Source organism: Phytophthora infestans, genomic scaffold, assembly GCF_000142945.1.
Source record: "Phytophthora infestans T30-4 supercont1.69 genomic scaffold, whole genome shotgun sequence".
NCBI classification, from domain to species: Eukaryota; Oomycota; class Peronosporomycetes; order Peronosporales; family Peronosporaceae; genus Phytophthora; species Phytophthora infestans.
In genome coordinates this window covers 140,429-164,121 of record NW_003303690.1, presented here as the reverse complement: position 1 = coordinate 164,121, position 23,693 = coordinate 140,429, and the positions used below count along the sequence as shown (strand labels likewise).

The window sequence follows — 23,693 nt, the reverse complement described above, 5'->3', positions numbered from 1 at the left end:
GGCAACTGGGTCTAACAAAGCCAGCTCATATTTGATTCGACTGACCTCTTGGATAATCCAGAGCTTCCGTCGTAGTTGATTGAGCTCACGTTCCGTTTCTAAGCAGGTTGAACACATAGTTATGCCTTTGTAGTAATTTCTATCTATCTATATAGTTGAGATGATTTATATTTTTCAAGAATGATATTCAGTCAGATATAATCGAACCCCATAACTCGAAGCAAAGAGGATTTCTCTAACAACTCATTATATGCTACGACGAAGGAATGGCTGGTTCAGTTTTTTTTTCATTCCAGTACTCATTTGCAAAATTAGACCTCCGATTCTTATTGACTCAGCCGCAGATTATCTTGAGGCTCCCAGGAATCAAGCTCATTGCCCACCCAACTGATCAAATACTTGTACTTTCCATTTTTCAATTTCTTGAGGTCTAAGATTTGTTTTACTTCGAGAATATCACCTCTGTTGATTGCGGCATCCGTTGTTTGAGATTGTACGATTTTGACATCATTTGGAGCTTTGTAGAGCGTGTGCCCGTTCTAAGATCGGATTTGAACGCGATAGCCATCAATGCCGACAATAGTATACACAGCTTTGCTCCATCGCACGGCCTCTTTATCAAACGTTTGTTTCTTCAGACGATGAAGTACGTTTGTTCCAATCTCTAACTCGTTGTCGATTCTGTCAGCTGCCTCCTGATTATGAGCTAGCTCAGACTCTATAACTTTACCTTTCGCCTCACTTGGCTTCATCCCAATAGAACGGTGGAAAGTATTGCTGTAATCAGATATAACATCAGTGATTAACTTTTGCGTGAGCCTCTTTGGGGACATTTTTGTGAGTCTCTGCTTTATCGTTCTGTTGAAACGCTCAATTTTTCCCATTGTTCCATGATCACCTGGTTCATTATTATAGTGCTCAATCTGTTTAGATTGGAAGAACCTTTGAACATCCTGATTCATGAACTCAGTGCCGTTGTCACTCGTAAGAACATCGACCATGTGCAATCGCACGAATGTCTTAATAGCAGCCAACACAGCTGCTGCCTGTTTGTTGGTTTAAAGCTTTGCATAGCCAATGCGTGAGTTGATATTGATACCAGTCAGAATTGGCTGCTTCCCCGAAAATACAAGATCGATCTGCCATGGGTTCGGATTGTGTGAGGCAATCTTGAACCCGTCAAACTTCTCTTCTGCTCCTGAAATCGCTGGATGTCAGTCTGGCTTGCATACCAATTCTTGACTGTTTTAAGTGTTACCTTAGGATTTAGCTCCTTCGCTTTCTCATATAGAGCTTGGGCTCCGATATACCCGGTTTTTGGGTTGTAGTAGAGTTTTGCTAGGAGATCATCCATCACGCCGAACGTGGGGACGCATCCACTTCGCTCAAGTTCGAAGCAACAGCTTATCACTATATCCTATTTAGATATAAAAATAATTCTGCTCAATGCGCTTAAATATCCAGAGCTTCTGTAGTGATATCATCTTCTAGTACCCGCCTCTTGTCATAGTAATACGACATTACCGTTTTAGTTTGGCTATACGTAATGATAGATTTTGACTCCTTACTTATACGGAACCTCTTATTAGTACCTTGGAGTGTGGTACGATCCCGAACGACAGTCTCAAAGCCTTCTGGATTAAGAACATCTTCGTTTCGGCCATGCCCTTGCTGCGCACCTTTAGCCAATACCTTGACCTTGTACTGTTCGTCTGGTAGATAGCATATATAATTCTTGGACGATAGACAGACCATTGCATTCCCGGACCATTCATCCTTGAACAGACCAGGCGTGCGACGATCAAACTTAGCTATTCTATCGTTGTAGTCATGTGGAAACCAATCATACTTGTGCTGCTTGAAGTGCTCATGCAGCTCCGGTTTGATACAGTCTTGAAACGGATTATCACAGCTAAAAGCGATGTAAGCACTATCAGTGTCCATTTCTTGATACCGGAAATCTACTCGATCGAAGTAGAAGTCGATGCAGTCATAGTAAAACTGGAGCATTCGGAGTTTAGCAAGCTGGTAGATGGCGATCGAAAGGTGAATTGGGTTCTTGTTCTTGAGTCGCCGCTTCTTCATAGTGATTTCGCACGAGCCATTGAGCTCCTCGAGTCCGTGGAACGTAAAGTGCTCATTTTTTTGCCGCAATTTTCATGTCATCAGACTCATACTTAATCTCTTTGTGCTTTGACATGTCCATTCCGGATCTACCGAAGGCTGAGTTTCCTACGAGCTTCATCATTTCGGGAATCATAGCCTTCGATTTGGCGACGTCACCCTCACGTCTAGCATTTGACACAGCTTTTATAAACGAAGCAAACGCTTTGTGAGAGCTAGCTTTGATGAACGAGTATGTCTTAGTGATTGTCAAACCATGCTCGAGATACCATTTGAGCAGTGGTGCATAGATAAGGATTTTTTCACCAAAATACGATCCAACGAGCTTGCGAGCAGGCTTAGCCCGTTGATTACCACGCGGTCGGTTGTATTCGTACATATGCGTGCCAATAACCTTCTCGTCAGTGCAATCAATCAAAACATTCTTGAAGATGGGTGTCATTTCCGAGAAATAGTCTCTCGTGCTCGGATATCACATTCGAGAAAGCCGAAAGTCTTGTCAGACTTGATGTCGTCGACAATGCCAGGGTAAGCCTCAATAGTAGTCAACCGACCGCACGGCATGTCGTTTCCGAGAGCCCACAGGTATAGAGCGCTCGCATCGTATCCGATTACCTTCTTACAGAGCTTACCACCTCGAATAGTAGTCTCGTTGCGCTTAGCATATCTGTTAAAGATAATGGACGGTCCACCGGCAATGTTGGCCTTCAATTTAGCGTAGATTTCATTTTCCTCTTGATCAATCGAGTAGACGAGTTTATTCGAGTTGATTTCGAGCAGTTTGTTAAAGCGGAAACATATTATTGCGGGCAGTATTACATTTGATGCAGCTAATCAAGATATATGGCCAAGCTTATTGTTCACTCTGTCCGCAGAAGCTGTCTCTTCGGTCAGCTGACAATAGCAAAGACCACATAGGTAATTCTGCTTCTTAGCTAAAACATTCAAGTGCTTGAGGCTTATGTTGAACTCACGCTTGGCCTCAGCATCCTGAGCTTTGTAGCCACGCATACGCTTAGCTGGAAAGCTAAAGACCTTAGCAGGCGTTTTGCTAGGATATTGAAGGTTTTTGAAGCAAGTCTGGTACATGACTTTCTCCGATAGACCAGGGAGCGATACACCATTTGTAAACATATCCAAATCGAGCCGCTTGAATAGTTCACGCTGAGCCTTGATAGCCTTGATGAAGGGGACAACATCGAGATTATTGTACCAAATCAGCAGGTCTTTGATCGACTTCATTTCATAGTGTTCCCAGACAAACTATACCCGCCTGTAGTCATCATCACTGAAGCTTGTCCAACGAAGCTGGCTATTGAAAGCTGATTTCGGAGGGATAGTAGTTTGTTCAAGAACATTGAATGCTGTAATAAACTCGTACGGGAAAATACCCTTACCAAGCCCGCATACACATCGAAGCTTATCACGACACTTGCAATCACCGAGGTAGGTGCTCAGATACTTGCTGTAGCTAGTACCAGCTGGAACATAGTTGATAATATCGAGCATTTTCATTTCCGACGTTGTAATGCACATGTAACTAGGGTTTTTGATGACAGATTTGATATTGTCAGTACCAATAACAGCGAATAAATCGTTTTTGATCAAGTTGATGTCATATCTTCCACTGCTGAACCCAATTATTGGTACTTGACCAATCTGCTCCTTGACCTTGTCATAATCATATCTCTGTTTCCCAACACCAATACTGCTGTTCACATTTGTAATGGTTCTGTCCAGATCGACCCCGGGAACCTGCTTACCTGTCAAACCGTGGGCAGTAATGATTTTCCGCAAAAGGGGCCAATACTTACCGACATTGTATTTTTGGATCTTGACCACAACGCTTGCAATGTAGTTGAACATATCCGTTAGCAACGCTTTTGGATCATCATTAACAAAGCAACGTACCTCCTCACTTAAGCTATCTGCTACCGATACTGAAACAGGAACATGATCGTTGGTGAACGTGGTATTTTCTCCATGCTTCACTATCGTAGGCTTGAGAATAGCTTCGAAATCATATACGATGAAATGATCGAGATAGTGATCAATTGACTTGATGGAATACTTGGTGAGCATCGCCTTGATCTTATTTTGAGCCGGGCGATAGATTGTTGGCTCGACTGGGAAGCTTTCAATATTTACAAGCTCACACTGATTCTTTTTGTGATTATGCAGCTTGTCAGAGCTTACAAACACCATCTCACACTTAGGACATTGGTACTTGTTTTGGAGCATGTCTGTCATGGTTCAACCCATAACCTTGGCATTCAACGTGAGCACACGCTGGCTGTCCAATGGGACAGCCAGCAACTCGTGGCTCTGCCAAGCCGTCTCTACAAGCCAAAGCCGAGATGCTTCTCATAAGGTTTCCTAGGCTAGAGCAGGACGACACCAAGAAGCTCTCGTTCCTTCAACTTCATTTTTAATCTCATTCTCAGTTTTACCGCCTACAACTCAAGTCCTACGGCTACAACTCAAGGTTGTATTACCTGCGTCTCACACTACCGCGTGACAGTTAATTAACTTTTGAAGCGTGACGTCGTTTCAAGACACCAGGACTCGATCAATACACCATGGTTCGCGGTCGCAGCCCAAACCCAAGACCTCGACAAACCCGTCGAATGAGAGAGGAAGATGCACCTGGCAACGAGCCTTTGCACGATTCCAACTCGTCCCAAGAAGCCCAGCACGATGCTGGCAACACTGGTGAAGCAGCCCAGCAGCAACCGCCTCCAGCACCTGGTAGCGCGCCGGCTGCAGAGGTCCCCATGCTTCGTCAGATGTTCGAATTCCTAGCTACGACGCAGCAGCAGCAACAGCAGCAGTTTGCTCAGTTAATGCAACAACAAGCGTTGTTTCAGCAGCAGATGTTGCAACAACAGACAAGTTCCCAGAAACAACAAACGAAAAAGGGAAACCCGCCAATGTTCAATGGCGAATCAAGTGACGACTTGGAGCTATGGCTCTTTAGTACAGAGCAGAACTACTCTGACTGTCAGCTCGACATGGCCAGCAACACTTATGAGTTCATCAACTTAATTTTTGGCAATTTGGGTACATCGGCACGTACGTGGTACCGCGACTTTAAGGTATCACTCGGGGAGAATCCAGCGACGTGGGCTCTATTCAAACAGTAAATACGAGAGCGCTTTCGAGCCTCTGACTTCCAGCACAAACTCTTATCCAAACTCTACCATCTTCGTTGGACGGGATCCCAGCAGGCCTACACGACACGATTTTAACACTTACTCTCTCAGCTCGATGAGGCCTTGCCGGAGGAAGTCAAACGTTGGTTTTTCCAGCAGAACTTACGGCCCGAGACCAGTGCTTTTGTGTCACAGAATATCCCTGATACGCTGCACAAGGCAATTGAATTGGCGCAGAGGTTTGAAGATTCGCTCCCTGCCAGCGACAAGAACATTAGGAGCGACAAGACCAAAAATCGTAACTTAGGGGCTCCCCAATCGACTTCAAAGGAACAGCCGAAGCATAATAGCGGTGGTAACAGAGCGATAAACGATTCGAGGAAGAATCACGACTCTTCAGACAAGCCAGTCTGTAACTACTGCGAGCGCGTAGGTCACACCGAGAGCGTCTGCCGGAAGAAGAAGGCGGCGGAGCGGGTGACGACGCCAAAAAACGCGTAGGCTCGATGGGTTGGCAACCTGTCGGACCGACTTCATCGAACGGCGATGGCCATACGTCGTTTGGTAGCCCACACTCTCTGTCACTGCATCTCCAACCTGGACATCGCGGTACAAGAGACAACATCTATGGCTATCTGGCAAAGAGAGCTCGCATCGAAGGCTCTGCGGTGGACGTATTCACTGATAGCGGTGCCTCCTTCAACGCTATCTCACCAGTGATTGCGTCCAGATTAGCCTTGACCATTAAAGAATCGGACAAGCCACTGAAGATCAAGCTCGGTGTCAAGCGTCACATCAGTATTCCTCGGCGCACAGCTGAAATCGTGCTCGACATGGACGGATTCCCTCCTTACTCGACAGAAGTTTTCGTCATGGACGTTCCGGAGGACAAACATGTATTGCTGGGGGTACCGTGGCTTGTCAAAATTAATCCGGACATCGATGGGTCACCAAATCAATCCGTCCACGGGGGGCGACATCATTAACGCCATTTCGACAATGTGTGCGAAATGCTGCTTGTATAAAGGCTGCAGGTTGTCGACGCTCTCTCACAAGGCGTACTCGATCTCAAGGAGACGCGACTGTGCTCTTCTACGCTCGACACAGCTATCTATCCCGCCACGGAGCTACCAAGATTATCAACCAGAGGCAGTTCCGGAAGGTAAAATTATCAGAAGGATAATTTTTGTTTTATGGTCCATATTGCCGAACCGGAGCCAACAGAGAAGGCCACCCGGCAGCTCGAGCAGGACTGGGACAAGATCAAAGGATCACCTGTGGAACCGGTGGTAATGAAGTACAAAGACACCGTGTTCCGCATGCAACTACCTAATCGCCCACCACAGCGCTCAGCGGATATTGAAGCTGAAGTTGAGCTTGTCGACGACACTCCAGTAGCAAGGAAGCAGTATCGGCTCAGCGAAGAAATGAAACGGACCATACGGCAGTGGACGAAGGAGATGTTAGACGCGGGTATTATCAGGGCGTCCAAGTCTCCGTACTCGTCGCCTACAGTTTGCGTCCGAAAGGCAGTTGGCTGGCGCATTGTTCACGATTTTCGAGCAATTGACAGCAAAATTCGCATTCCAGCCACGCCAATTCCTCGGAAGGAAGACATCTTTGATGCAATGGCCAACGGTCACTGGTTTTCTGCATTAGATCTTCTTTGGGGATATTTCCAGGTCCGGCTACGGGAATCAGATATTCCGTACACAGCATTTTCGACTCTAGACGGCCAGTTTGAGTACTTGGTCACGCCAATGGGACTATCGTGCAGCCCCTCTGCCTTTAATCGGTTGATGCAGCATGTTTTCAGTGATCAGAAAGCCTTCTGTCAAGCTTACTTTGATGACCTCATCATTTTCACGAAGTCAACCGCGATCGAAGACCACTTACGTGCACTGGATGCTGTCTTGCAGCGCTGCCAGGATCAAGAACTCTACGTGAAGTTGGCAAAATGCACGTTTTGCTCCGCGGAGATTCCGTGTCTTGGAGACAACTCTGGGCGCGATGGCGTTCGAATGGACCCAGACAAGATCCGAGTTAAACGCGAGTGGCCACCGCCTAGGACAAAGCGCGAGCTGCAATCATTCTTGGGGACCTGTGTCTATGTGTTGAAATTCTGCGAGAATTACGCGGACATATCAGCACCACTCGTCGAAGCCACCAAAGGAAAAACAGCACAGGAGCAGATTCAACTTACGCCGGAGCAACGTGATTGCTTTACCAAATTGAAAACAGTGCTGACATCGCCACCGGTCTTAGCTCACCCCGATTCGTCAAAGGATTTCCACATCCGGATGGATGCTTCAGACTATGCTGTTGGAGGGTATCTCTATCAACTTGATGCGGACGGCAAGGAACGAGTAATTGCTTACAATGGACGAAAGCTCAATCGCGCTGAATTAATGTATCCCACGCGCGAGAAGGAACTGCTAGCTGCCTTGCATGCAATGCGCGTTTGGAGGGTTTACCTCGTCGACAAGCCATTTTTCGTCAACACAGATCATCGAACTCTGCAAACGATATTGGAGCAGAAGACTTGTTCGCAGCGTCTCGCGCGCTGGCTAAATGAGCTGGGATTATACCAGCCATTGTTTCGTTGGATACCAGGCGACACAAACATCGTTGCGGACGCAATTTCCCGTAATTCGGCATTTCAGCCAAAGGTGTCTACACATTACGTGTCTTTAGCCAGCTTACTTCGACAACTTACCACAGCTCACGAAACTGAAGACAGTGGCGGAGACGTTTATCTGCACTACGCTAGAAGCCGACCCTACATTCTGGAACAATGTACCCAGCTCTACCCTGAAGACTCCGTGTTCGGTCCTCTATATCAGCTTCTGCAATCGTCCCAAGTAGTTGAGACCACACCGCCAGTGGGGCTTCACCGCCGGATTCGTGCGAACATCAACCATTTCTTTCTCGAAGATGACATCCTGTACTTTCAACCGCGTGCTGACGCACCTCGACGAGTTTGTGTGCCGGACAGCCAGGATTTGAAGGATGCTATCATTTATGAGCATCACAATGTTGCTTCCAGTGGCCATCCTGGGTGTCTGAAGACTCTTCTTGCTCTCCAAGACAAGTTTTACTGGTTACACATGAAAAAGACAGTGAAGCGATACGTTACTACTTGCGAAATGTGCCAAAGGATCAAGGTATCGCAACGAAAACCAGCGGACTTGCTTCATCCGTTAGAAATTCCTGACCGTCGATGGAGCCAAATTACTATGGATTTTATTACCGGCCTTCCACGTTCTCGGCACGGACTCTACGATGCTGTATGGGTAATTGTCGACCGTCTTACTAAGAGGGCACATTTTATTCCGACGACCACTACTTGCACAGCGGAAGAAGCAACCAAAATTTTCCGAGACCAATACCAGCGGTTGCATGGCCTACCAGATACTATCACTTCCGACCGCGACAGTAAATTTACGTATACTTTTTGGTCAAAGTTAATGAAGTTCCAGAACACACAGCTGCAGCTTAGTTCGGCATTTCGACCTGATACCGACGGACAAACAGAGCGAACCAACCACTTCATCGCTGACTACTTACGAGCATTTGTATCGCCGCTGCAAACTGACTGGAGCGAGTTACTATCGCTAGCGGAATTTGCATACAATTCGCGGGTTCACCCAAGCACCGGCATGACACCATTTGTGGCAGATCTTGGGTACAACCCCAGATACGTGAGTGAAATTGCCTTACCGACTCGAAGAGGTCAAGCACAATCTTCGATTCGATTTGTGGAACACCAGCAAGCAGTGCTCCAGCAATGCCAAGTCGCCACTGAAGTCGCACAGGCAACGATGAAGTTTTTCCATGATCGTAATCGTCCGACGCATCACTTCGAGCCTGGTGACCAAGTTCTACTGGATACGACTAATCTCGACCTGCCCCATGTTGGTGTATCTGGAAAGCGAAAACTCGCCCCAAGGTTTATTGGGCCATACCCAGTAGTGCAGTCAACAACGCCGGATACCTATAAAATTGGGCTACCACCGGGAATTCGGATCCATGACGAGTTTCACGTCTCCTATTTGAGATCGTATCACTTCGATGAGAATCCCCGGCGTCTAAACGACGTGCCACGGCTAATAACACGCGAAGGTCACGAGGGATTCCAGGTACAAGCGATTGTAGGGAAGAAGGTGCGGCGAGGCACACTGCATTACAAGGTTCGCTGGTATGAACGAGATGTCAACGACTCATGGGAACCTGCTACTAATTTGACCCAAGCTCAAAATCTGATTGATATCTACGAAAAAATACACCAATCCCCCAGACCCCGTCGTTCAACACGCCACTCAACGCCTTCGGCTCCCCGATAATTTTTGCTGTTCAAGAAGCTATGCTCCTCTTCGGGGAAAAGATTGTCATGGTTCAACCCATAACCTTGGCATTCAACGTGAGCACACGCTGGCTGTCCAATGGGACAGCCAGCAACTCGTGGCTCTGCCAAGCCGTCTCTACAAGTCATAGCCGAGATGCTTCTCATATGGTTTCCTAGGCTAGAGCAGGACGACACCAAGTAGCTCTCGTTCCTTTAACTTCATTCTTAATCTCATTCTCAGTTTACCGCCTACAACTCAAGTCCTACGGCTACAACTCAAGGTTGTATTACCTGCGTCTCACACTACCGCGTGACAATGTCAATGTTCTTGATGTATAGAGCGTGATGATCGTGCGAAAGAATGCTCATAGCATCGTAATTCTTATCGGAGCGTCGAACGCAGTCAACCTTCCCAGCATCAACATCCATAGAGTAGATGTTAATGGATAGTTGAAAGCATTCTTCAAGTTCGTCAAGCTGTAAAAGATCGATTGGCTTAAAGCTACGGAAGAGACCCAACGTATAGCTAATCCCCTTGTAGGAGCAGTAGCGCTCGAACACTTCCTTCACCTGCGCTTAGATTTTACGAGGATCTTTCTTACTACCCCCCAGTAAGTGCCAAGCCACGCAGTGGAAGACGCACTTGTTGTTCGTCTTTGGAAAGTTAATTACATGGTGGTTATCACGAATAATCTTAGGAAATACGACCTCGCTATCTCCTAGGGCATAATCACGATGGTAAATAAAGATTGTTAATCCAGTAATTGCCTTTAGTTTATAGCCAGAGCTAGGATACTTCAACTTGTCCGCCAGCTCCATCGATTGAATCTCAGAAATAATCTTCTTATGGATATCGGCTTTGCTATTGATAGCAACAGGTCTCTCAAATAAGTTAGTATTTGCAAGATTAGGAAGCCAATATTGTGTGAAGCTATCCTTCGTTTTGCTCATTAGATCATATCCAAGAGCAATGTTGATCTTGAGGGCATTCTTTTGACTAGCAAGGACGTTTTCAAGCTTTTCGTAGAACCCAGCAGGCTGAATTCCCTCGTATAGGTGTGATTCCATCTGTTTACCCTTATAGAAACGGTACTTTGGGTCGGTCTTGTAGTCGGAAGAAATATGCTTCTTCAACTTATCTACACTGACCTTGTATTGCTTAGCTACTAGCTGTTGGTTGCTTGGGCGGGATAGATTACTAACATAAACCATCCTTCCAGTTTTCCCGTGAACCTTAACTCGGTAGCTGCTGCCCCATTTAATAGCTTGAATTTTTATCGCTTTAATCCTTCAAGCTCGTATGCAAGCATGTTTGCTATATATGTGTGGCAATAATAATCCGGTGAGCTTGACTTTATATGTGTTGGGTCCTGTATCAGGATTGATTTTGTATCTTAGCCCCGACAAAAATTTTCAAAATTAATTAATTCAGAGATACTTAGCATAAGCCTTGTCAAGACCCTGGAGCCACATAATATACACTATTTTCACTCAGCTGAATGTAGAACACATTATTTCCCGATGCATTAATCAAATAGGCTCCAGCATTCACCAGAGCAGTCTGAATGCTTCGGTTGATATCTGCATAGGTGTAAATACCGTCAGCAAGAGTAATACTGATGGTAGAAGCTGTAGCAGCAGTTGGTACTTCTACTTTAAACGAGTTTTTCAAAAATTGAAGCGAATCGATATTATACTCGCTGTTGTACATAGAGATAGACTGAACAGCGCTTTGAAATCAGCTGCAGACCCTGGGAAAGAGTACTTCCACGTGGAATTGTAGCCATCTTGAACGAGATTAGTCGAATCAAGCTTAACAAACGATGCCATCTTGATGTATATCAAATAGATCAAAACTTATGTCGATTTATAATTAGTCATCGATGTGAATGGGATGATCAACATTATATCGCAATTGTCCCTTGACTGAGTCAATGAAAAGCATTTGACCCTTTCTCTCGGTAGCCCAATGAGCGATTGAACGTTCATCAACGAAATCCTTCAGTACCATTGCTAAATCACGCTTCGAATTGGCTTTTAGAATTGCTACATACTCTGAATTGAGTCGTATCATTTTATCTGTGGCAAAGTAGCTAGGACTAAGGAATATGGTACTTAGCTTGAAGTATCTGCCTCGAGTGAAATAATGACTGAATAGATTCTTCTGCAGTAGCTTATCATTGCTGTAGTCATCTATGATAATAAGCTCGTGTTTATTGGAGTTTATTGGAGTCCTTCGTACTTGATCAATGCTTGGGGGTGAATCCGGATCAGCAAAAGTGATAAATCCATCTAGTTTATCACGAAGATATTCGTAAAGCTCCTGATGAGGATTGCGAGCAATAATGGTCAAGTGTGTAAACACATGTGGCGCATTTTTAAAAATAAATAGGCAGAGGTTATTCTTCCCACTAAACGAAGGACCCAGTACAATCATTCTGAACAAGGTTTTGATATCTAACGCTGTGATATCACCCATTGATGCAGATTTGAACTTCTTTGGTAGCGAAGCACCGAAATCAGGGATACTGCTCATGATGCACAATTACAGATTGTATGGATTCTCTGATTTCGTTTATCGTCTAATCTATATAGCTTCAGACAAAATGAATTCTGGTTTTTCCTATCCGCAGCCAATATTCAATTCAAGTATCTACAACCCTGCGTTCTACTTGGCGATCTGAGTCACTACCACTCCTCGGGGTGGTACTGGGACGCGATTAAAAAGAGATGGGCACAGGTATGCAAGACACAGATCTATCCGTGCCCCGCGTACTATCCCAACGTTGTGGACCGTTGCTATGGTAGCATCTCCATCAAGAGGCACTTCCTAATCATCGATAAGGATCAGAATCACCACTTCGTCGGCTCTGAGTGCGCCAAACGTTTTGGTGGGCACTACAAAGTCTGCCTCGGATGTCAAAACCGGTACCGAGGTGGTTATAAGTACTGTAAGGACTGTCGAGAGCGAGGATTGGCATCGTTTAGCGATGAGAAGCTAAGCTTCGGGAAATATAAGAGGAGAAAACCTAAGAGTCTCTTAGGTGTTGATGACTCGTATATTCAGTCCCTTTTCGAGTGCGCCTGTGTATCTGAGCCCTCAAAGAAGGACTTAGCCCACTATTTCCTAGCAAGAACGACAGTTGGGTTCGGAAAGTACCGCGACAAGACGTTCGAATGGATCAAGGCTAACGACAAAAATTACTTCTGTCGGCACAGTTTGATTTTAGCGCAGCTCCGACAAGTCTACCTGTGGCTTACAGTCGTCCTGCTGCTGGGCTATACAGCTCTGGTGGTACGGGCTTACCTACTACAGCTCGTGTACCACGTGTTATCATCGATAACGCAGCATTTGAAAAGGTTGTTGGTCTGACGACTGGAACTTACCCTGCTTCTCCTGCTACTGTAGCAAGTGCTCAGCTATCGAACATTATTCCTCAGATTCACCCAACCTCGAGCTATATCGTGCGATGTGACATCATTAAGAATGAATACGTAGCTAGCGGTGATATCCTGAGTGCATTCGACCGCGGTGATGCTTCTGTTGGCCAGCTGATTTCGTATAAACCAAGTCAGTATGCGTGGATGAACTGTCACAATGGTTCTCGTTCTTCTCTTACGATCAGTATTTATAACCAAAACGATTAAAAGGTTAAGTTCCGTGATACTTCCGTATCTATCATGCTTCTACTGCGGCCAAAAAATAAACTGACTGTATCAAAAAATTTTTTGTCTGATTACAGTCTAAAACTACCCGCTTAGCACGAACCGCAGCCATTCTAGCCTTCATCTCAGCGGACCCTTTTGCAGGCCTCTTACTTTTAGGCACCCCAACACCGTAGCGTCGTCGCACTTCACCACGTACAGATTTGATTAGTGTCTCATGCTCAGGTTTTGTAGCTCTGCTTAAAAGATACGTTTCTCCAGCATCAACAGCATATGTCAGAACCCCCTTACGTTTAGCGTATGATAGAGCATTCTTTGCAGCCTTCTTGACATCAGCTGATACTGAAACGCGACCGCCCGTCCTTCCTTTCCCCTCAACGTCATCGCTATCGTGAATACCAATACCTGTCATCGATTTAATAGCTGCACGAGCAGGGATTTCCAGCCTGTGGGGCTCCGAAAGCAGTAGCTAGAGCAGGTACGGCAGCATCGGCAGCACGCGAAAGAATTCCACTGTCCTTTGCGAATTTGAAAGCCGATTTAATTCCTCGCCAAACTTTGCTCCAAATGGAACCACCTTGAGCTCGTTTGTAACCCTTCTTGACTTCGTGCTTAGTGATATCAAGTCGAACACCACGCCCAGCTCTACGTGCCTTAAGGGCCTTCTCGTGCGACGCGGGGTGAAGATGAATAACGCTGCCGCTACCCTTCAGTTCGTCAGCTGTTAGACTGAGTTTACCGGTCTTGACTGCTTTAGTCAGCTTCCGCTCTTGAACATTGCTAGAAATCGTTAATTCACGATACATGCTTATATTTTCTGAAACAAATTATTCTAGAATGGTCAAATTCAGATCTTTCATCTTTTTGAATATATTGGCTGCTTTGAATATAACCAAAGAAGACAGAAAGGCCCGCAATAGTCACCGTATGTCCCTTGGTATTGCTTACTATTGTAACGTTTAATTCCGTATTTTCGTGGAGGCCCTTCGCCCATACCATCAAAATATTCTCCGTTGTAGACTGCCGTCCAATGTCCTACATCGAGATTTGGTGGCCTCAATAGAATTAAGCATGCCCCTTTCTTTGAGAGCGGTTTTGTAATCTCACTAGATTCAAAAATATCATCAAGATGAACGCCTTATTCTTCGGCGAGTCCTATAAGATCGTGATCACTCGTAATAGGCTTGATAAGGTCGGTCATAATATTCAATTTTATGAAAACTATATTGAGGGACATATAGATTCAACAATGTCTGAAACACAACTCTCCGACCAATACCTATACCAAAGCTCGCTGACAAGCGATCCGGAGATCAAAGTATCATCCGGCAAGCGCGTGCCGTTCGTTATTGATCTAAACCAGGGTTCGTACCAGAATGGTGTTATTACGATTGACGCTACGGCTCAGCTGAACGGAAGTGAGGGATTTGCTCCGCTCCGCGATGCTTACATCATGCTTCCTTACAAGGTTACTATGAAAAACGATACTACGGCTCAGACAACAGCTGCGAATCGTTTCTGTGCTACTCTAAAGTGTGGAAACTGGGACGTCATTGATTCGATGTCTTTAGAACTAAATGGCAAGACTATTGTGAGTATGGCTGACTACAAACTCTTCTGGAATAACATCCGGGCTCAAACCGGCTATAGCTCTCAGTATGTTGAGAAGCATGGAGCGGAGTCGTTCCTTTACCCCGATGCTGCTCAGTCAGTTCTATACAGTAGCGCAGTCACTTCTACTACTGGTGATGGCTATTCGAACACTACAGCATTTTCTCCTTCGTTTGCTGCGACTGGACCATCCGGTGGAGCTTCTATTGCTAGCGATGGTCTTGTAAAGCGACTGCTATCAAACCCTCCATCTGCTGGTTCTGATTTCAGCGCTTCTTGGCCTTCCCTTGGAGCTGCTGCTGCTTCTACAACCATTGCTAACCAGACCGCGCGCGTTGCCTTTGTAGCTGGAGCTGCTACTGCCAATGCAATCATAGGTACGTGGAACTACATGCTTAAGATTAAGTTAGATGATCTTCACCCAATCTTGAAGGAACTTGATCTAATGGCGAATCCCCAGATCCGTCTTTGCTTCAGAGTAGACCAAGGTGTATCAGCGGTGGCTGTTGATGCTGGTAAGGGGATGAAGCTAACTTCAACTACTCTTGCATCGGGTAATACATGTCCCGTGATGGTTGCCGCCTCAAGCACTTGTAATCCAATGGCGAGTGTACTTGCAGCTTCTGCGCGTTTCAGTATCGCGTGGGGAGCTGTTGTAGACTCACTCGATCTTACTATTGATGGTACGTACATGCCTTTCACGACTGCTCAACTTTACGTACCATTCGTTCATTTAGAGAACCCCCAGGCAATTGTCTAAAACATGTGAAGAAGGTACGTTTCAACGATTGCTACGCTCAATGGTTTTACGAACGGGCTGGCACTGGTAAACAGTCAACACAACTAAACGCAGCTTTTGATCTTCAACTATCCGCTAGTGTAAAAAATGCGAAGTATGTCATTCTGCTCCCGTTTGCTGAGCAAACAAGTAGCTTTAACTCTGCCCTCGCTCAAGAATTTCAACCTTGGACTCTACACCCTGGCTCTTCGATTCGCACTTTCAATGTCCGCATCGGTTCTACGCAGTGCTTTGATATTTCTCACGATTATGACTTTCATGAGTTCACCAACGAGGTTGCCAAGATTAGTGCAATCAACGGTGATCTGACTCTTGAACTTGTCAATGGTCTACTTGACTACCAAACTTGGTCGCCAACAAACCGTGTTCTCTTTGCTGATGTTAGTCGCTTGACGGAACGTGATGTACCACATGCCATTCAGATTCAAGGTGTTAACGCTGGTTGCCAGGGTGTTAATATGCTAGTCCTCGTAATCTGTGAGCAGGAGCTGAACTATGGTCGTCTAACAGGTGATATTTTAGATTTTACAATTGCTTAAGGTAAATATTTATTATACATTTCAGTTAATAATCTGTATTGTTATATAGATACCATGTCCACACAACTCTGCTTCGGCAAGCACAAAGGTTCAACCATCGGAGAGGTCTTTCTTAAGGATCCAGGCTATTGTCGCTGGCTCCGATCTCAGGAAATGCTTGCCAGTGCTCCTGATTCTGATATTGCAAAATTTCTACCGAGTAAGTTTGGTAATGAACCCGACGATGGATCGTATTTGCTAAATTTTGGAAAGTACAAGGGGAAGTCGCAAGTGTTTACACTTGATAAAGAATATTTACACTGGCTTCGATCGTGTATATTTTCTACGGAAAAAAGCTCCGAAGCTATGTGCTGCTATTGATGAATTACTTCAGAACTAATTGACTTAAATATATCGATCTTTGATCACTGTAAGTCCGTGTTTATCCTTTTTTATATTATTATTTTTGTTTACTCATTTTATCATTTGTCATCATCTAGCTGTATTGAATCTATTTAAGGTTCCTTCTAAAGTAACGGTCAGGTGGTCGAGCGGTTGCCCCGTTAGAAACTGCTCCTTGTACTTAGAAACGACTAGACCTATTCTCCTTGTTAAATTTAATTAAGAAAATAAACGGGCTGAGTTTTCGTCTGAATATTACTACTTTCATAACCATAAATCACGATGTGAAGGTTGTGCTTGAGTCATACAAATAAAGTGTACGGCAGCAAAGGTCAGTCTAGGATTCGGCATTGTTATGTTTTTTTGGTGGAGAAAAGAAAAAGCAGCTGTCATCTGCAAAAAATATCATTGGAGAAAATGCAATTAAATTTATAATTTTAACGATTGATTCTTGCAATGAAAAAAAAAACTAGTAAACTCATTGCGACAATTTGCATGCTTTACAGCACTGATGTGTGACCGAACTTTTCCAACCAAGGTTATATTATTTGAATTGCTTTGGTACTGATCGCAGAGAGTGCGGGTACTTCTGCACAGATCAAGGTATCGTTTGCGAAATTTGTTGCATTGATCGTTTGTAGTGCTGCTAGAAAGTGCTACTAATCTTTAAAAACTTCAAGTGATATATTTCTATCTTTGTTGCACAGCACTCAAAAACATGACTCATGCAATGAGACCAAAGTGCTTCAAAGAAATTGTAGCAGAGTTCCTGAACTTCAACGACAACCGTGAGTATAAAGTCGGAGACAGTGTTTAGCGACCAGGAGCTGCTTAGCATCCCACCCGAGGACGATAGCAGATGGATGAACTTTGGAGCGTTTGGTGAAGCGTATCCGGGTGAGGACGCAATAACCGCCTCTGCGAAGTCGGCTAGACTCGCCTATGCTAAGAAGGTATTTTTTTCATTTATGCCTCGTGCTGCTGTTCGGTGGGACCCCGTGCGAAAGAAAGGCAGCCCCACCTGGTAGGTAAAGTCATCATATGAGACCTGGACGTCACAGTCTCCGAAACCAGAAGTATTTTTAGTATTGGTAGTCACACACCCGTTAGACGCTTGGTTGACATTTTTTATTTCTAACGGAGTCCACAAAGTGTGCGAGCTCCAGCAATTCCCAATCTGCCAAGTGTGGGGCGAGTATTGTGTTGACGCTTACTTCTTCCGTCGTGCTCACTGCCCAGACATCGTACGCGACCTCTGCAAGTGAACGAGTAGCAGACTTTCACTGTTAGGATATGAGCCCAAGATTGGAGTAAGCTTCCAGAACTTACGTGAACGCTGACGATGTCGTGGACGCTACCTTCGATGTCAGACTTGGAACTCCGTCTGCGACCGCGTCGCGACGGTTGATGGCTGTATCAACGCCTGAAGCGTCAGCAGCGGCGGAACTGGTAGGTCCGCTGGTTAGTGGTGCTGGCGGGATTCCTGTCCTTCAGCCTCCACAGCCGCAGTCTGCTCCTGCGATGAGCTCACCACCTTCAACGCTCATTTTGACAGGAACTCCGGTGGTAAATGCTTCAGCGAGATTGCACGCTAATGGAGAACAACATCAAACGATACCATTGCCACCGCCTAACCTGGCGATGGATGCGGACAGAACCCCACCATAGATGACAGGAAGCTTTAACCTCTATCGCACTCAAGTTATGAACTATTTACATCGGTTTAATACTTGGGGTCTGGTCGATGGATCCGTACAGCGTCCGACTGTAAATGGGAAACTTCAACAACGCTACGACATGTTGGACCTCTTTGCGAAAGATGCGTTGCTTCGTGGTGCTAAAATTGAAGACGCTGAGCGTATGTGTGATCTTTCAACTGGCAAGGAAATGTGGGAAGATCTGGAAGCACACCATACAAAACATGAATTTTCTAATTACGTGTGGGTATTGAAGCATTTTTTCCACGCAACTTACACTCGTGAGCAAGCGATGCATTCTTGGCTTCAGGAGATTCACGACACACGTCAAACGTTGGCTAACCTATGATGATCTCACTATGGACGTGATTCGCATAGGAGTAGTGCAGACACACAGATATGTCGTGTGTCAGTTTTCTCGTATCATGGCTCCCGGGTCCCAACCCACTCTGCAGCAAGTCTTGAACACACTGAAGTCCGAGACCAAGATGGATGAGATCGTCCGCATTGAGGAAGAAGGAAATTTGCAGATCATGCACGTGGCTAAGAAACAGAAGACGGTTGACAAATCTAGTAAACATACAGCTAGATTAAGCCCGGTGGAGCACAATCTGGTGGAGCTAAATCCAGTGAAGAAGGAAGCAAAGCCAAATAAAAAATCTGGTCCTGGTAAACGAAAGAAGGGCAAGTGCTTCTTTTGTGTTAAAGAAGGCCGTCACAAATTGAGTGTCGTGAGCTCAAATTTGATCTGAAGCACGGCAATGTAGGTACTGAAAAGGCAAAGTGTGGCAGCAATTCTGGTGATAGTTCCAGAGGATATGGGGGAAACAAAGGTGGACCTCCTTAGCCGTTACCATTGGGAATGATCGGTCGTGTTGAAAATACTTGTGATGTGTCAAGTACTGGGCCTACATTGTTGTCGACGTCTGATTCCTCTAATTCATTATTTTATATTAGACACAGCAGCTATTACGCATATCTGCAATGACGGATCACTCATGACACAGTTCCCGCACTACGTGGAGACGAGCACGCCGCATGAATGGTGGACAGGAGATGTAATAACGGACCATTTGGTATCTCAATTGACTGTATCATTCCTATCCACACAAAAACGACGTGATGAAACTGGAGAAGCGCTTCATTGCGTTCTTACTGGAGTCTGTATTGTTGTTTGATGCCTTGTTAATCTGCAAAGTGTTAATGCAATTGAAGAGCAAGGCTGGCAATGTGAGTCACGATATCCTCAGGACGGACCTCCGAGACGGCTGTTATGGAAGGGGCCGACAGCAATAGTGTTTATCAAGAGTCGACGTTACTATCGCACTTGTGGTTTGTGTAATTCACCTCAAGTTGTTGCGTCAGTTGTGGCTGAAGGTGAATCGACATTTCGGTGGCATCTTCGCTTTGGTCATGTAAAATTTTGCAGCATTGCAGCAGCTTCATCGTGATCAGATGGTTACAGGCATGAAAATATCTCCTAGTGAGCGCACTAGAGATGCGATGGGTTGCCTAAGCTGTACATGAGCGAAATCGCGAAGAATGTCATACAAGAACGTGTCTCCATGTCGATCAATGAGGTGTTGTGAAGTACTGATGGTCGATGTCTGTCACTATGGTGAGGCTTCGGTTGCTGGAAACGTGATGTTTCAGCCCGTGGAGAATGAATACCTACGATACCTCTGGGGCTTCTTACTCCGTCAAAAGTCTTAATGTTCATACAGCTTGAAGACCTTGATCTTACAGCTAAAGCAATGTGAGCGACCTGTCAGAATCCTGGGGTCTGATCAAGGAACTGAGTTTGTAAATCAAAAACTACAACAAGTCCTCTGAGACAATGGAGTTCGTCCGGTGTATACAAATAGTATAAACCCGAGGAAAACAGTATCGTGGAAAAGATGAATGGTGTAGTACTGCGATCCGTTCGCGCTCTCCTCGTAACCAGTGGACTTCCGACAAAACTATGGGGAGAGGCATTCAAGTTTGTGGTAACAATACGCAACTTCTCACCATCCAAAGCCATTGAAGGCAGTACACCTTACGAGTTATTCGGAGGTCGTAAACCTGATGTACCTGGTCGACGTGTGCGTGGCTGTGCTGCAGCGTATTTCGTCCCTAAGCAAAGACGAAAAGGTAAACAAGATACGACAGTGAAAGAAGCATTATTTCGAGGATACCCTAAATCCACGACTGGATATCGTGTCCTCGATCTTGTTACCGGACACATTGTGGTGTCACGTGACGTAAGGTTTCGCGAGCAGTGGACAGTGGCGGCTGATTATGTGGATCAGTTGTTTGAGACGTTCTACCCGAAGAAGTCTGGTGTGGTGCTACATGTTTCAATCCCGTATGCGAAGCTTCCTCTTCATGACTACTCGAGCTCCTGTAGCAGCGATGGAACTGCACTGGCGTTGCATAGCTTCGATGAAGTCGGTCCTATGGATGCTAAGGTTTGAGGCGATGTAGTGGAAGAGAAAAAAGCTAGAAAAGCGGGGGAGCTTGAGCTCGATAAAAACAACACGAGTCCTGCGAAACGCAGACGAGTGGGGGAGCTGGCCCAGACTTATGATACTCCAAATCGTGACTTCACTTCTACAATTCGTGTCGATGGACATGAAGATAATACAAGATGTACAATTCATGTTGGAAAAAGCGACAACCGGGTTTGGTTGAAGTTAAACGACGTCGGAAAACACACACCAAATACCCAGTAGTTACGATTCGCAGATCGATACGTACACGTCTTCCAAACGTAAGGTTACATGGCTTTTAGCTTTCCAATTACTTTATCTCAACTACGGACAAGCTGCCCAAGTCAGTTCGTACAGCTCTTGCAGGCCCTGATGATGATGTATGGTGGCAAGCTTTGCAAACAGAGTTCTTTGATATACAAGTGAATCACACATGTATTTTAGTGAACCGTCCATCGAGCACTAAGGCGATGAGCAGTCGCTGAGTGTTTGTCATTAAAAGGAAACAAAACGGAGAGATTGTACGCTACAAAGCTCGACTTACGCTCCGGGGTTTCGAGCAAGTGATTGGCTCAGACTGCAGGGAAGTATACGTGCCGGCTGTGAGCATGGAGGCAATCCGTGTTGTCATTGTGCTCGCATTCTACTTTGACTCGGAACTTCGCCAAATTGACTTTACTACGGTATTGCTAAACGGTGAGTTGGATGTCAAAGTGTATATGAAACAGCCAGAGCTGTTCGACGACGGAACTGGATGGGTGTGCCTGTTGACGAAGAGCTTATATGGCTTAAAGCAGACTCCTCTTATCTAAACCGCAACGCTGAAGAGATATCTAGTGAAGCTTGGCTTCAAACCCAGCATAATTTCAGATGGCGATTACATCAAGTGGGTTAATGACTCTCCTATCTTCTTTCAGTCTACGTTGATGATGTCGTTATTCCGGCTAAACATGGGAGTATCACGTGGCTAATTCACATTTGAAGAGTGAATTTAAGCTAAAGGACTTGGGGGGATCAACCTCTTGCTGGTTATGAATGTAAAAGTAAAGCCGACTCGAGTAATGCTGTCCCAAGCGTCGTACATTCAACACATTGTAGAAAGGTACTGCTCGTGTGGTCCGTACTGAATAGACCCAAACGTAAAACCTGTGAGACCCAGCAAACCCTACGGACCTGACGTAAACAGGAGTGATCTATCAAATCGTAAAATCGTCGGTTCCCGACAGTATTTGGTGCGTTGTACGCGACCCGATATCGCGAACGCGGTTCTTGTCTCGAGCAGGTTTCTTGACTGTTATACAGAGGAACATTTGGACTGGCTCAGCGCGTTCTTACGTTTTCGAAGGAGACTAGTTCCTGTGAATTGGTGCAACCGAACATTTCTGCATGGTAATTTATCTATCGTTGGATATGCTGATGCTGATCTCGGCAATGATATGGAAACTCGTTGATCTGTTGCTGGCCAAGCTGTAACATATGGTGGATGTGTTGTAGCATACCAAAGTAAGCTACATCACAGTGCAGTTAACGATACGTGCAGTGGTGAGCTCACAGCAGCTAGTTGCTGTGCAGATCGAATTCGATGGCTACAGAACATTTAGTCGACCTACAAGTTCCTGTCGAGCTTCCAGCTCTCCTCTGGACGGACAATGCTGCAAACGTTTAGGTCATGACGCATTCCAGTGGACAGCACAAGTTCAAGTGTCTTGACCTGGCGATATACAAGGTTATTGACTATGTCGATGCTGGTTACATTGTGGTGAAACACATGCCGTCCAAGATCATGCCTGCTGATGCCCTAACCAAGCCATTAGGTACAGGCAAGTTTCACCAACATCGAAAGCAACTCGGTGTCGAATGCCTGTGTGCTCAAGTCGATGAAGAAACAGATGAAGAGCTAGAACAACAATCCGACCCGGATGACGCTCAAACAAGCTAAGGAAGACTTCAAGTTTCGGGGAAGTATATGACCTGGACGACACAGTCTCAGAAACCAGACGTATGTTTAGTATTGGTAGTCACTCGCCCGTTATATACTTGGTTGACATTTTTTATTTCTAACGGAGTCCACAAAGTGTGCGAGCTCCAGCAATTCCCAATCTGCCAAGTGTGGGGCGAGTATTGTGTTGACGCTTACTTCTTCCGTCGTGCTCACTGACCAGACATCGTACACGACCTCTGCAAGTGAGCCAGTGGCAGACGTTTGCTGTTACATCAATACAGTGAAGCGGTTTGAAGCTCAAAACTAAGGAGTGCAATAGGCCGCTCGGCAGCCGATCGAGTACGAAGAGCTCATTAAATTGCTGTAATTTGGGATAGCTTTACAGGCCAAAAGGACGTTTAAACATCGTGCTAGTAGCGTGATCACGCTGCAGTGACACATGGTCACGAGGATTGACAACATATTGCAGCTTCTGGTTGACAGCTTCACCCCCAATGTGCAGCTTCCGCGCACGTTATTGTACCAACTGCGCCGATGCAAGAACAGTTTAGAGGAAAGAGGTGCCCGTTAGACATACCGGCCCAAACGCTCCCTCGGTATCGACGAATGCGACGTTTCCTGTCAATGTTTCATATTTAAGGATAAGCGATTGATGCGGTCACATGCATCGGTCATACCGGCTCCTCCTCCCCGAGAGCGAGGTAACTGCGATGTCCTAGAGAGGGGAGAAGCTAATGGGCTCCTTTAGCGGAGCTCCCTTGGACAAAAACGTGATAGTAGCTGCTTCGGTTTATAAAAGAAAAGGCACTAACAATAGGAAGCATTTGCCAGAAGACGCAGAAAGATCCTTCTGAGAGATTCGATTATTACAGCCTCAATGGTGCGTCCGTACCGCCCTAGTGCTCTATGGGATCAAGCAACACGGTTCACTGAGCAGCGGGAGGAACCTTCAACCGATACTGATAT

The 23,693-nt window shown here is 45.6% G+C and overlaps 3 protein-coding genes across 3 annotated transcripts; 1 reads left to right on the top strand and 2 right to left on the bottom strand.

Annotated features, from left to right (window-relative positions):
- Positions 1-11,494: 11,494 nt before the first annotated feature.
- Positions 11,495-12,157, bottom strand: PITG_18495 (uncharacterized protein; the record flags this gene model as incomplete). The annotated part of the gene is made up of 1 exon (XM_002997570.1): positions 11,495-12,157. The coding sequence occupies one exon, from the start codon at positions 12,155-12,157 to the stop codon at positions 11,495-11,497; it is 663 nt and encodes a 220-aa protein (XP_002997616.1).
- A 1,538-nt stretch (positions 12,158-13,695) lies between these two features.
- PITG_18494 (uncharacterized protein) lies at positions 13,696-14,093 on the bottom strand (the record flags this gene model as incomplete). Its single annotated transcript, XM_002997569.1, has 2 exons — positions 13,696-13,710; positions 13,770-14,093. The coding sequence occupies 2 exons, from the start codon at positions 14,091-14,093 to the stop codon at positions 13,696-13,698; spliced, it is 339 nt and encodes a 112-aa protein (XP_002997615.1).
- A 443-nt stretch (positions 14,094-14,536) lies between these two features.
- PITG_18493 (uncharacterized protein) lies at positions 14,537-16,236 on the top strand (the record flags this gene model as incomplete). Its single annotated transcript, XM_002997568.1, has 3 exons — positions 14,537-15,625; positions 15,673-15,731; positions 15,777-16,236. The coding sequence occupies 3 exons, from the start codon at positions 14,537-14,539 to the stop codon at positions 16,234-16,236; spliced, it is 1,608 nt and encodes a 535-aa protein (XP_002997614.1).
- Between the last annotated feature and the right edge of the window lie 7,457 nt (positions 16,237-23,693).